This window comes from Halichoeres trimaculatus, unplaced genomic scaffold (assembly GCF_033239565.1).
Source record: "Halichoeres trimaculatus isolate MK-OKI-2021-1 unplaced genomic scaffold, fHalTri1.1 fHalTri1_scaffold_1, whole genome shotgun sequence".
Taxonomy (NCBI): Eukaryota; Metazoa; Chordata; class Actinopteri; order Labriformes; family Labridae; genus Halichoeres; species Halichoeres trimaculatus.
This window is the reverse complement of record NW_027437179.1, coordinates 24,549,602-24,563,801: the sequence shown is the minus strand read 5'-3', so window position 1 is coordinate 24,563,801 and position 14,200 is coordinate 24,549,602. Positions and strand designations below refer to the sequence as shown.

General features: G+C 39.8%; 2 protein-coding genes across 4 annotated transcripts in view; both read left to right on the top strand.

Annotated features, from left to right (window-relative positions):
- col7a1 (collagen, type VII, alpha 1) overlaps nucleotides 1-2,826 on the top strand; it is a 59,498-nt gene extending 56,672 nt beyond the window's left edge. Inside the window, exons 109-114 of the mRNA XM_074669127.1 lie at nucleotides 318-380; nucleotides 540-656; nucleotides 1,931-2,008; nucleotides 2,322-2,375; nucleotides 2,507-2,555; nucleotides 2,779-2,826. Of these exons, the coding sequence (XP_074525228.1) occupies nucleotides 318-380; nucleotides 540-656; nucleotides 1,931-2,008; nucleotides 2,322-2,375; nucleotides 2,507-2,555; nucleotides 2,779-2,795 (378 nt within the window). The 3' untranslated portion in view covers nucleotides 2,796-2,826. The remainder of the gene's footprint in view (nucleotides 1-317; nucleotides 381-539; nucleotides 657-1,930; nucleotides 2,009-2,321; nucleotides 2,376-2,506; nucleotides 2,556-2,778) is intronic.
- A 1,817-nt stretch (nucleotides 2,827-4,643) lies between these two features.
- LOC141789628 (uncharacterized) lies at nucleotides 4,644-9,423 on the top strand. Of its 3 annotated transcripts, none has more exons than XM_074669151.1 (5): nucleotides 4,644-5,117; nucleotides 5,416-5,541; nucleotides 6,540-6,713; nucleotides 7,049-7,231; nucleotides 7,316-9,423. In XM_074669151.1, the coding sequence occupies exons 1-5, from the start codon at nucleotides 4,832-4,834 to the stop codon at nucleotides 7,342-7,344; spliced, it is 798 nt and encodes a 265-aa protein (XP_074525252.1). In that variant the 5' UTR covers nucleotides 4,644-4,831; the 3' UTR covers nucleotides 7,345-9,423. The 3 variants fall into 3 exon arrangements, with proteins under 3 accessions (XP_074525252.1, XP_074525243.1, XP_074525261.1); XM_074669142.1 differs by having other exon boundaries at nucleotides 4,644-5,129; XM_074669160.1 differs by lacking the exon at nucleotides 6,540-6,713 and having other exon boundaries at nucleotides 4,644-5,129.
- The last annotated feature ends 4,777 nt before the right edge of the window (nucleotides 9,424-14,200 follow it).

The following is a 14,200-nucleotide window of genomic DNA, read 5'->3' as shown; positions in this document are numbered from 1 at the left end:
TGTTCCATTTACCATTACCGTAGCAACAAGGTTGACAGCCATATTATTATTTCTAATGCCTGTAGCAGCTGCTAAGAGGGTAGGTGTCACACCAAATGATCGACAGCTCTCCAGAGTGAAGCCAATCATAGCTTTTGTGTCATACATTTGAATGTTAAGAATCAGCATGATGAAAGTTTTAATCAGAAAACATATTCTCAACAAAGAGATACAATTTTTGGTCCACTTTTTCTGGGTAAGGGAGCAAAATCAGTAAAAACAGAAAGTTCCCTAAAGCAGAAGTGTCTTAATGCAAAGATTTTTCCTTTTCATTGCAGGGTGACCGTGGATTTGATGGAGTTGCTGGACCCAAAGGAGCTCAGGGAGAGAAGGGTGAAAGGGTGAGTTTCTAAGAATTTCAACCCCCCTATCAGCTCTAAATGTATCCTAAAGTTATTATAATTCAGTGCAAATGAAATCATATTGACAGCTGCACAGTCATGCTCACACCTACAGGAAACCCTGACATACATAACCAACAGTGATTTTGCTTCATTTAGGGTCCTCCTGGGGTTCCTGGTCCCCCTGGTCCAAGAGGAGTGGATGGAGCACCAGGGTTGACTGGCCCCCAGGGACCAGCTGGTGCTAAAGGCCCAGAGGGGCTCCAGGGGCAGAAGGTGCTTCTTCTATTGCTTCTTCCATACTTTTAACACATGATTTAGTCGAGTCTTGACCATATCTGTCAAAAAAAATGTCATTTGCAAGCAGTAAGTTAGATTAGGAGTATTGCTCTTTTCTGGGAGCTTCCTGCTCTTTCATGGGCCCACATGGACAGCCAAAGCCTAAGGTGAGTAGAGCACACCTACCCTGTGTCTCATGTGCATTCATGAAAAGCCAAGACAAGAAGAGCAACAGCAAATATGCCAGAACAGAGCAAGCATCAATCACAGCATGTATGACACTGGTAAATTCAGACAGAGCAATAAAGAAAGAGCTTGATGGCAGTGGTTGGCTAAGTATTTTCCATGCAGGCTAAAGCAATTATAATTCAATGCCCATTTTACGATTTCCAAAGGGGATGTGATTAACTAAACCATCAGCTTACAGGTGCTGGCTTTCAGCGCAGTGCCTAGCTTGACTCAGTGGCCTGCCTGAACTAAGGCTGTGCTCAGTTTGCTGAATTCTGGTAGTGACATAGTTAAACTCAATATAGTGATTTTTAAAAATATGAATATCTTATTCCATCAAGTGGATGCAACATCAGTCAAAAACCTAGATTTGGTTTTGAGGATGGAAAGTCAAAGGAAAACAAAATCAAATGAAACATACTAAACTGTTTTTACATCACTCAGTTAGTGCATAACACAGAGACAGTCAATTGTCGGAAGTGATGTGGCAACAAACAAAAAAGCTTTGTTTTGGACAGTTTTGACATCTCAATTTTAGAGACAGACTATAGAAATAATACAGTGTATCTTCACAGTCATCTGCCTCTTTCTTCTCTACCTGACTGGAACGTCTGTCTGATTGCCGTGTGGTGCTTTAAGATGCTGAAAGATGACTGACAGTTTGATAGGCCCTTTGTTTGACTGACTTGTCTGCTGGATCATTGGGTAAATAGAGAAAACTGGTGACAGGAGAGCAGGGTCTATTGAGACTGTGTGATAGATGCAAACACACATGGTTTAACTAAGTTGTGGTCTTTTAAAAGAAAAAAAGAGATTTGCTTTGGTGTAGGCAGGCTGAGCATTTGGTCAACCAATAGACTGGAAAAAATATAGACAAATTTAAATATGTATTTCATACTGACAACAGATTGCTTGACAGAACAACATATTAAAGTTCAGCTTCAGAGCAACATTGCTTATATAATTTTTGCATTCAAAGTGTCCCGCTACATCTTTCAGGCACAGACCTGCTGTATGTTGTAATATTGTTTCCCACATTTCAGGGAGAAAGAGGTCCAATTGGTCCCGCCATGGTTGGTCCACGTGGTATCCCAGGAATCCCAGGAGAACGAGGACAACCTGTAAGTGTCTTACTGCTGATTTTTAGGCAACACTGTATCATAGGAATCTATTTGCTATTATCATTAAAGAAGTTTTGTCTTTCTGATATATTTAAACATCAATATAATGCCAAAGGGATAGGGATACAGATTGTAGAGACACAGAAAAAGTCAGTTTTTAAATTGTATTGCCAAAAGTTACTCAGGCCACTCTAACCTTCTACTTTGACTTTGCTTTTAGTTTGTATGCTGCACCTTGTCACAGTCTAATGAAGTAATATGCTGCGAGCTTCTCTGTGGGTCGGATGTGTCCTAATACATGTCCATGTTGCAGGGAGAGCTGGGCCCAGATGGAGCAAAGGGAGACAGAGGAGAGCCAGGCATGTCGGTCAGTGCTTGATCCTCACCTCGGGGCTCAATCTGAAGATGCTGACACGAAGCGACACTTGCACAGAGCTGATATCAGGGATGTTTTTTGTAACTTTGTTTTGCTCTGTTTCCTTCTTATTCTGAATTCAGGAAGATGAGGTCAGAGAGTACGTACGCTCTGAGATGAATCAGCACTGTGGTGAGTCTTTCAGGCAGCTTGCATTACAAATTTATAACAGTGATGTCCCCTAGATGAACTTCTGATGGTGATCACAGCGTGCGAGTCACGGCCTCTCAGCTTAACTCAATGACTGTGTGAGCTATAGAAGAAGCTGCAGAGAAGGAGAGGGATGACTCTCAAAACTGACCTTTATTTTCTCCCCTCTTTCTGCTTCTTTCCTGTCCATCTGTCCGGTCCTCAGCGTGTGGAGGTGAGTGAGTCGCTCGGCTGCAGCAGGAAAGAAAGAGAGGTGGACAGACGGGCTGTGATTGAGCATGAGTCACAGTGGTGTACTATACCACATATGCTGAAACAGAGTCTGTACTGAGAGTAATCAGGCGTATTTATGGTTTATATTCCATATATGGAATGCTTCAGTGCATTTGTGTTCATTGAGCATTCATGTGGGTACTGAACAAGAAAAAATGTAATATCAATGAAGCCCCTGTTCACAAAAACAATTCCCCCTTCTGACAGGATATATTTAAGAAAAAGTAAGAGATGATTTGAAATATGCTCATCTGAATTGACATAGATGAAAGTCAATCGGATGCACTGGATCCCAAATCCTAGCCAGAGTATCTCTGTAATGCATCACATCTTCAGTTCCCCTCACTACAAGCACATCACAAACTAGAAAAGCACTGAGAACACAGACCTCTGCCAAGCATATTGTGATTGTCACACAACACTTTAGTTCTACTTTAATGTTATACTTCCTTTCAGAAGACTGTCTGCTACAATGTGGTGTTAGTTGCAGGTTTGTACGATATTTTGTTTCCTGACAGTGTTAAAAATGATGATGACCCAGTTCATATTTCATATTCCAGATCTTAGTATCCAGAATATTTACAGGATCTGAATTGTACTTTTACATCTGTCAGAAATTATGGTGACCTTGTCTTGTATTGTATTGTTTTTCAATGCAATCCAACCATTTATTGAGGAGTTATATACACATATGGAAAAAACAGCCCTACCTCACAATGATAAAGAACCCTTCAAAAATGTCCTGGATCCAGAAGGTGATCCAGATTGCCACCAAAATGTAATCACTTCTTCCTTATCCCATTTTGAACATTCCTGAAAATTTCATCCAGATCCATTAGATCGTTAGTTTTTGAGTTATGTCATTTACAAACAAACAACAACAAAAAACAGACAGACAGACAAACTCTCCCAAAAACATAACCTCCTCGACAGAGGCAAATATCCAATGTCACAAGGAGCTGAATAAACCTAACCTTCTTTTTTATAAAGAAAGCGCTTTAGAAAATTGAGTTCAAGAGTTGTTCAATAATTTGAACATCAGTATCTCAAACCCCTCAATTCAATACTTCAGCATCCCAAAGACAAAAACAAAATATTTCTGTGGTGAATTCAGAGCCCTCTTCAAACTATTTTCCTTAATATTTCCAAACGCAGTGTTTTCACCCTTCTTGATTGCCTTCAAAATGAAACTGAACTCGGTGACAAGTCTTATTATTATTCTCGGAATGGGAAATTATTTTTAGTACATCATTTTTACCCAATGATACTAAATTTTCAGTTGTTCCTCAAATTATATATGCAAACCATGGGAGAGGGGTCATCTATATGAATAATCTGTGATCTGTCACAACACTACCTTAAAAATATTCTGCTGTGCATAAATGTTTTATGTTACTGCTTTTTACCATAACACCCAGTTGATCATTCTGTAAGATAAACTCCTCTCCCTTAGTTAAGTAATCCAAACATTAAACTCTTTTGTTACAGTGCGTATCTATACATAGGAGCTATGTAGCTTACTGTCCTCAACCAAAAAATTTAATGTAAATTTGCCCACAGTTTAAGTGAATAACAGTAATTATAAATAAATAGAGAAAAATTACCAACTTTTAATTAAATTTAAACTTATGTGTCAGTCTGAGCTGTTTATCACTGGGAAATGCCATTAGTGTTGTGAAGCAGCAGCTGCAACAGCATGTGATCAGGGAAAAGAGGCAGGCTGTTATTGAATATGCAGCAGGAATGAAACAAGGCAGACATGTTTATTTCATATTCTTTATTTAAAAGAAGAGAAGTGCGGTTCAGAATACATATGTAAGAATTTGCGCTCTTAAGATGAATCAAAGCTGATTCAAGTCAACAACTTTGACTGCGACACAAGTCCATGTAACAGCGGCTTCAGTCCTTAAAGGATTACAGCCAGTTTCTGGAAGATTGCCCCATGCACAGCGGTCTTCCAGGAACTTGGAGAATCCTTTTAGCTGATGTGTGTGTTGGAATGGTGGAATGATTTTCGTGGTGCTTTGGGGTTGTTTTGGCCGATTTGTCTGAAGGTTTTACTACCAGTATGTTCTCTTTCCGGCCCCTCTCTCTTTCACTCCTGTGTAACACTTGGTCCCTCTCACTCCCTGAATCCTGTCTCTGCTCCCTTGGTGTCCCTGTTGTCGCTTCTTGTCTTGTATCTGGTTTTCTCAGGTACAGGCCCAGTAGTTCGCTCCCAGCCCACGGTCAGGGCTCAGCCTGCCCCAGAGCTACAAGTGGCCATGAAGGGTGAGGAGGAGGGTGAGTGTGTTCGTCCATCGCTCTGCCTCTTGGGCCTGAATCTGTGTGTCTGTCTGCGTGTCCGTCCTTAACAAACAAGTTTGACTTGGTGGTGCTGCGTCTGGAGACCTCTGAGCTATGGGTGGTTTTCTTATCAGGAAAACAGAGGACTCCATTTTTGTTTATGCTTAATGTTTAAAATTTTGTACCTCTAAGCATATCCAGACATTTCCAAGTTTTAGGATCTGAGGTATGTTTCACTTAACTCTCTTTATTTCTCACCTGTGTGGCGTTGCTCTGCTCTCAGGCCGTGAACTGCGTGTGGTGGTGAACACCAATGACCCAGACTATGAGCACATCTACTCCATCGAGGCCTATGACGAGCCGCTGGATGAGCTGCTCCTCTTCAGTCCTTCAGCCAACCAGAGTGATGGTACTGTATTTTATAATACATCCAATGCTAACATCCAGGAAAAGTGTGTTTTCAATACTTTATGCTTTGATTTAAAAAAAATCTTGTTTTTAAAGAATAAAAGGAAATGGAGCTGCACATTCTGCCAAAAAGTAAAAGAAGCTTATATAAATGTATTTACCTAATGAAAGCATTTGAGGAAACCTGTCTATCTGAAGTTTCTCTAGTTACAGGTTTTGTTTCTCAACCCTTCTAGCAAACTGCTTATTCAGTCACCAACAGTTGATGTGCATGATTATGTGAAACCACTGCTCCTTAATAACACAACTGGATGAAAATCCAATAGTTACATTTTAGTCAAATTGTGGAAATTTGGTCAGATGACTAAGTATACTTAAGCTCCAGCATCTTTGTACAACTTCAGACTCAGGCCATTAAGCTTGTATCTGATTTCCAGACAAAAGTTGTTTCATCTATTACCATGAATTATGGTGATAGGCAGAGAGCCAGTAGCAACTGGATCTTCAAATACCAACATCCCCTTTGGCCAAATGATTTTGGTCACCCATGGATAACCCAGATAGTAATTCAATTGCTTTACATGCTACAAACTTTGTCTTTTCATGTGATAAACAGACTATGGCGTTTCAAATTTCTGCTCATGACCCTTAATTTGATTTATTCAATCAGCACATAATCCAATTTGTGCTGGAGGAGCGTGTCCCATATTATTTATGCGTTTCACTTTGTGCTCATTTCGCCACATTATGTGACTGTATTGGCCTCTAATGTTTCCTCACACAGCCTTCTGCGAGCACGCACCATCTTCAGTCTGCATGCAGATACATGATCTCACATGTATTTCCTTTTCCTTAACCTAATGTGTTTATTCTCTGTGTGTGTGTGTGTGTGTGTGTGTGTGTGTGTGTGTGTGTGTGTGTGTGTGTGTGTGTGTGTGTGTGTGTGTGTGTGTGTGTGTGTGTTTGTGTGTGTGTGTTTGTGTGCGTGTGTGGGAACAGGTAAGGCTGTCAAAGGTGAAACTGACAAAAAAGTCAAAGTTGAAGCAAAGAAATTAGCAGGTGCTGCTGTTAAGCGAGCAGCAACATTTGATGGTCAGAGAGCAGTCAAAGTAACACCTGTGAAAGCAGACAAGCTCAAGTCAGTCAAGTCCAAGAAGAGAGTCACAGGGAAAGGTAACTCGCTCATATCTTCGGATTCATAAAGGATTTATTCTGCTGCCTGCCTGCCTGGTTTTTGGCCTTTTCTGCATGTCTCAGGCTGCACTGGCTGTTGACTTTAAGACATACATGCTTCCAGTATAATTTAAATGAGTAAGGAAGTTTAAACTCTTACCATTGACAGATTGGATTTGATGTGGCTTAGCAACCATGAATGCTTGTTTGGGTTCCCTGTCGCTCTCCTCTGCTGCCAAGTCTTTGCACCTTTCGACAGGGTCTGTTCTTCACTCGCTGCTTGTGCTTTAACTGAGTTCACACCTCTCTCTTGGTTGTGCGTGTGTGCTCTGCAGCTCCAGCAGACTTGTGCCTGCTGCCCATGGAGGAGGGCAGCTGTGGGCGATACACTCTGCGCTGGTACTTCAACAGTCAGGTTCGGGCCTGCAGGCCTTTCATCTACAGCGGCTGTGAGGGAAATGACAACCGCTTCCTTCAGCTGGAGGATTGTGAAAAGGCCTGTCTCGGGGAGGTCAAAGGTAGATAAACACGCTAATACATACACAGACACATTTCTCTTAGCTGTTGAATGTGTGTGGACTAACAACTGATATGTTGTGCAGGGCCAAATCCTTTGACGACAGCACGGTGATTGTGGCCAAATTCTCCTCAGCTACAGGAATTTTAGCCTTTTAATGACTTTTTATTGATCCTTATTTTGTCAAATGTACATGGTCAAGATTTTTCTGTTTATTTATTGATTCTTTAAACCCAAACAAACTTGTACCCAGGTTGAGAATGAACACCAGAGTGCCTATTTTTTTTATTTAAAAATCCAACAGAAAAGGTAAACTTTATACTGTTCATCAGGTTGAAAATACTTTACTTTTGTGCAGTGTTAAACATTAGCACAGCTTGAAGCAATGTTTTTAATCAGATTTTACCCAGATTTTCAGCATTAACCATGCTGTAGAAAGAGGTGCTAAAGGACGTCTTTAATTTCATGCTGCACACAGATAAGATTCACATCTGCATACAGAGAGAGAACTAACACCTCCCCGTTTAACATGATATTCCTGAGGTAAAAATCCAATTGGTTAGGCTGTTTGCAGTGTCTAATTATCAAAACAAAATACCTGATATAAACATTACTCTTTTTGGAAGTAAAAATATATTAACTGAGTTTAATGTGCAGAAAGATATGCTTCTCTCATTTACTTTGTGACTCTACAAAGGTGCTAGTTTTTCAAATGAGACTTTTCTGCGTCTCTGCCTCAGACTCAGGTTTATTGGATGTGGATCTTGGGTGCTGAAGTTCTTTTATTTTGCACTCAATAAAATTCTATGAGCGCTGTTAATCAGAATGAAATACAACAGAAAGCTTTATTGTGACAAGTGTTCCCTATCACTAATGGTTTATTTCCTGTCACACTGATGCTTTGGCATCATGATTTACAGCAGCTTTGACCCAAAATGTTACGAATTTCTTTCTTTTATATTCTGTGCATCACAACAGGGAGTATAAGAAGGGAATAAGCAGAGCCTTATCAAACAAAATTAAATGCACAATGAAACACCTTTCATCAAGCCGACAAAGCAAGTTTGTTATATTGTAAGATTTTCTATCATCATCATGCTGGCGTCCTCAGTGTTTGGACTGTGCAACCGTCAAACCATCAAAACTACATCATGAAATAGCAAAGTGGGCAAGGCTATGTTTTCCTGAAGTGTTACTTTTGTTTTTAAACAAGCATCTGAAAGTTATCTCCTACTGATAATCTTACTGTATCTTTGTCAACAAAAGAAATCCAAAGTGGTGAAGATGGCTCAGGATTGTATTGGTTACATTGAAGATTGGTCTGAGATAATTATCAGCAGTCTCTGCAGCTGATAATGTGGAGGAGGCCGAGCATCAACAGAGAACTTAACACAATCACAGTAAATTATGAAGCCACTTGAACTGGCTCTAAAGGAGGCATTGCTGATTTGCTTAATGAACAGTAGACTGGCATTACCATCTTAGTTTAATTTCCTTTTCTTTTCTTTTTTTAGCTTAACAAGAAGTACAATTGTTATGCAAAAATTATGGTGAAAGAGATTAAAAAAAAAAAAAAACTTAACAAAAGGCAGAAAAAAGAGATGAAAAACCAATGGCTTCAGATTTCACCAGTTATTGCACAGAGTATAATAGCTGTGATTGGTTTTGGCTTTCATTCCTTAGGAATAAAGTCCACTTTTTTTTCATTTGGTTTTCTTTTTTTTCTTTTTTTAATTGACGCAAAAGTGTTGTCTTTTCTCACATGATCAGAACAATCTAAAAAAAACCTAGAACATTTAAGCCTTCAAAAATGCCTCAACTGCCTGTGTTTTCACAGAAAACAAATAGCTCTTACTTTCAGAACTCCAGATCCCCAAAATCACTCATTCCTCTTCTCTTCATTACAGCAAGCACAGCTATATTGGGTTAATATAACGGTTTCTCATTTGTATTACATATGAAGAATCAAGCACAGTATTCTGCCAATATTTTGTACATAATGTGTTATTGTTGGGAGAAGTTGTGTTTTTGATCATGACTGCATGTTTACCTGCCAGAGAAAAAGGTGCTATTTCTAAAGGTATTTTTATACTGTGTGTTGAAGTTGGAAGCTTCTGTTTTATGTGGTGGAAAACCAACCTCTTTTTACTGTATTATACAACATTTTAATAAGCATTTCTAATAAACCAAATGCCTGAGTACAAAGATGTTGTTTTTCTTTCATTTAGCTTTTTATCTCTCACTGAGTTTATCTTTAAATGTTAACATCATGTGAGCAGCGTTGCTACAAGATGAGACAACACTTTATAGTCACAACCTGGGACCTTCTCATTAGTCTAGCGACTGACATCAAATGATATGGTGTCAGAGTTCTTTGAGTTAGTAATAGGCAGGCTTATGTTGATTATCAGTAGATAAAGAGAGTTTTGTTTGTGATTAGGATGTTTTCATTTCATCAGCAGTAGGGATAGGAATTGATAAGAGTTTGTCAATACTGATGCCCTTATCGATTCTGCTTATCGATCTGATTCTTTATCGATTCCCTTATCAATTCCTGTTGGGAATTTTCTTGGTACAAAAAATAGCTTTACAGGTTTTCTGTGTCAACAACATTTAACTGATTTTATACTGTAAGTGAATAAAATGTAATTGATCCCTGAGTCTGGATATTTCTGGGCATAATTATACAGAAACAGGTAAAATTTGCACACAATGTGAGGTTGATGTACTGTGTTGTGATATATTAATAATTCAAGTGTCTCAAAGTGGTTGTAGCAATAGTTTAAGTTGTTTGGAAGCTTTCCGTAGTTATGGAGTCAGCCATAAGCCTTTCAATTGCCTGTTAGCGTTTGACATTTGAAATTCACAGTATTTTTTACAAAGAGTTGATGTGATATGTTTCTGTGATGAAAGTTGAAATTCTATTCTAAAGCTTAAGTTGTACTGATGTATGCTAACTGCTAGCACATCAATGCAGTTTCCCATATACGTTAGCATGAAGCTTGCGCTATTTTGTTATTTTGGTAAATAAGGTGATTTATACCATTTGGAATGTACTGAATATGAATCTCCTGAGAGAGAGTGATGTACATTTCTTCATGAAGTCAGTTCTTCGGCAAAACTTCAAGCTGAAAATCCTGAATCAGAGTTTTCTTGGGAAATGTTATCTAACTGCTACGCTAAGATAGCTGCAGCAGACTAGTCGACTTTAGGCCCAGCAGCTCCGGTACAATGTAAAGAATTGATAAGGGAAACGTTGAAGCACAAAGGCTAACGATATCGATGGATTGAAGCATTTCTTATCCATTCTCAGGAACCGGTTTTCGATTCTTATCCCTAATCAGCAGGTTTTCCTAAAAAGAGGATTTTCTGCTTGCTGGCCAGGACTCCTCTGTGCTCAGTCTTTCCATGCGCCCTGCTCTCGTCTGATTTCCTTCTGTGAAAAACACCTTAACTCTATGTCCGCTTAATCACACTCTAACAGGTCCAAGACAAGTTTATCTTCACCTTACCCTCTTCATGTACCTGGCTTTAAATGAAATTTAATCTCAGGCAGCATTCTTTAGGCTTACATGTGCTGGTTAAAAGCTGTGTGACATCTTCAACATGTATGCACTGGCTAAGGACCAGATCTGACAGGCTGATAGTGACTACAGATGAACACCCTGAAAAGGTGAGTGACAGCAAGCCAACAAGCTATATATATGTTCAGAAAGTAGTAATAGTATTAGTGGTAGTAACAGTTATGTAGCGCTGTTATTAAAGACTCGACAACTAGCCAATTTTGTACATAGTTTGGTACCAGGATATATTAAGGGCTGCTCACAGCCTGGAGCTCTGAGACGTGTCAGTAACTTGTTATGTTAGTGCTCATCTACCAACAACAACCTCACCGAGCACACTTGACATAATCTTGCTCTTAGTTCATTGATCTCAAGTTTGAACAGACTACTGTAGTTTAACTGCTGCATGTGAGTTAGAATGAACGTTACTACAAACAGCTTAGTCCGTGTTTTAGCCTTTAACCTGTGCTCCATCACTCTCCTGTTTAGTTTTCTTCTGCTCTTCTAACCTTTTCCTTTTTGACAGTAAAGCTCCTGTGTCCACCATTACCACAAAATAAACCTAAGAAATTGTTTTCAGCAGAGAAAAACACAGCTTTCTCACTGCTAAATTTAATTGGCTGGTGGGATTTTTTCAAAGGGGCTTCTACGTGCCGTAAATCAATCCAGCCCTGGATGATCCAAAAATGGAAACTAAAAACTGCATCTACAAATAACCTATTTTGGCAATGATCTTATTTTCTATAAGTGGAGTACTATATTGAAATCTTCCACTAAAATCTTGCTATCCAAGTACTTAACTCAAATGTTTGGTGCCATAAGTATTCATAGCTCCCCCTGCTGACAGTGCTTCATGGGTCTTAGAACCCACCTCCCTAATCCAAAATTGTGTCAGGTAAAACTATCAAACTGAACACACAGCAAATACAGTTTCTGTATTTAAAAAAAACTCCCTTTTTTGGAAGTTCATCAGATGTGTTTAAAACCTTGGCAGCCACATCTCTGACAGTTTTATTTTCCAGCACCAATGCTTTGTAAAAAAAAAAAATATAAATGAAATACAAATAATCGATAGAAGGGGAAAGTTTTAATACTTTTTCAAAAACACTAACACCACACAGAATGGTTCTGAACAGATCCTGAAGCAAACTGCTGTTTCAAACTGAACTAGAAAATGCATTAAAAAAAACCCTGAGTAACTGCCTCACTAAATTCAAAGAGATGAGATTAAATCTACATTTGGTGGGGTAAGTGTTTCAGGATCAAGCTTAATTAAACAATTTAATTTCAGTCTGCCTTCTCCCAGCAGTTACCTGTGCTGAAGCGTCATCATTCAGGCTGAGTGAGAGAATGAGCAGGTTTTAGTGACTGAATCAGCTCTTAAACCTCACATAACTCTCACCAAAATGTCAGAGGGAGAAGACTGGGGACATTTTAAAAGTCTATACAAGGCCCTGCATGTGCTCAACGTACATTTATGTATCTGTGTCTTGCATCACTGCCTTACCCTCAAAGTGCTTTTCTGGTCTGTTGCTAGAATGTGATTTTGTATGTGTGTGCGTGTGCTCACTGGTATGTACGTCTACTTCACCATGGCTTGTGTGTTAGCGATACAGTTTGCATCCTAAAAATAGCTGCCGTCACTGATATCAGCAGCCGTAACCACTCAGCTTTGCACAGAGAGCAAAGCCTTTAGAGCAGTCCCCCAAGTCTTTGGAAGGACATATGAGGATAAAAGCTGTTTGTGGATGTGTGTGTATGAGGGTATGTAAGCTGGTAGGTTTGCATTAGGACTGTGAAACAAGTGGAGCTTTAATAACTTTAACCAAATTGATATTCACTCTACTACCTCTGGGGCCACTAAGGGCTCTGTCGTCTTGAAACACACGCACACACTCACACGCACTCAGTCGCATGCATGTGTTTCGTGACTCAAGGTTGTCCTTTGTAGAGCTAATGTGTGTGTGAATGCTGGGCAGCTTAAAATGTAATTTAATCCAAAATATGCCTCACTGCGTTTATGTGCTGAGCTATGTAAATGTTATTGGAATTACCACCATAAAAAAGCAGAGCTGGCATAAAAGTTTAGCTCAAAATGAAACAATATTGAGCTTTCACATTCCAGGTCACAAACATGGTTAAGGCTGCTTGAGTTTTAATTGGCTAAAATAAAGAATGGTACTTCTTTCCAATGTCAAAATTGAAAATAATTAACACAAAAAGACAGCTCAATGGGAGCAATGTGGGTAAGATCCCTTTACAATGACTGTGACCCTTCAAGGGTATCTCACAGCCACCATGATCCTCCCGCTGCTGGTTTGTAGTGGGTCTGATGGAGAGCTCACTGTGAGGGGTGGCTCCCTCTGTCTTTGAGAGGAGGAACTGCTCCCTATCTGCTCTCTGATATAAGTGTAGAGCAGGATCATGTTAAGGAGTACATAATTTTTCCTGCACAATGACCTTGACTGTTTAAAGCCCCCAGGTCTCAGGTTGGCAAAGAGCTGGATTGGTAGAAGCTCGCCAGAGTGCAGAGCCAGATTCCCCCCTTCTCTCCTTCTCTCCCTCTCTCTTCATCAGTCCTCTCACTCTTGCTCTTTTTTCCACCACCCACTTCCCTCCACAAGTACAAAGGCTGTTGCTATAGCAATGTAACATGCTAGAAATGTTCTCAATCTCACTTTTACCCTCTCAGCCACATTAACATATGATCCGCATCACTTCTATCTTTATGTCTATATCTTATTTTCCACATATATATCTCATTACCATGACACTGGAGTTGTTTGTGTGGGTCTTTTAGAGATGATATACTTACCCTATACTGTATCCCCGAGTGTGACAGGAGGGGGAAAAAAAAGAAAAAGCATCCAATCAGGGATTACTGTAAAGCTCATGTGTGCTGCTCACAGCAGATTCCCTCTGATTCTTTGGCCCCAGGTTTTCCCTATTTGACCCTCTGGAGTGTTTGAGTGTGGATGGACAGGACATCAGAGGTTCCTCCCGTCCTGTGAGTCTTTCTTTTGAGCACTCACAGTTATGCCAGCCTCAGCAGTTATTCATCCTATTGATCTGAGTGTGTGGGTTAACCTCTATGGCCTAAGCACGTTCACACAAAGCAGTTTCAAGAAGTATGACACACCAGCCAATCTCAGCTCGCTTCAAACTTTGTAGTCTATGAAGACGGATTTTTATGCAGATTTATGCTTAAAGATTTGTTTCTAGATCTAAAGGGACCTTTGAAAACTGAAAGGTCACCATTGCTTGCGCTGTAAAATAACTTTTGAGATTTTGGCATGGAACAATATATTGCTAATGTCAGGCTTCACCCCCTCCCCTTCCCCACACACGCACACACACTTCTTGCTTTTCTCTCTGCTCTTGTCCATCTCCCACTTTCTAGCTGAGAG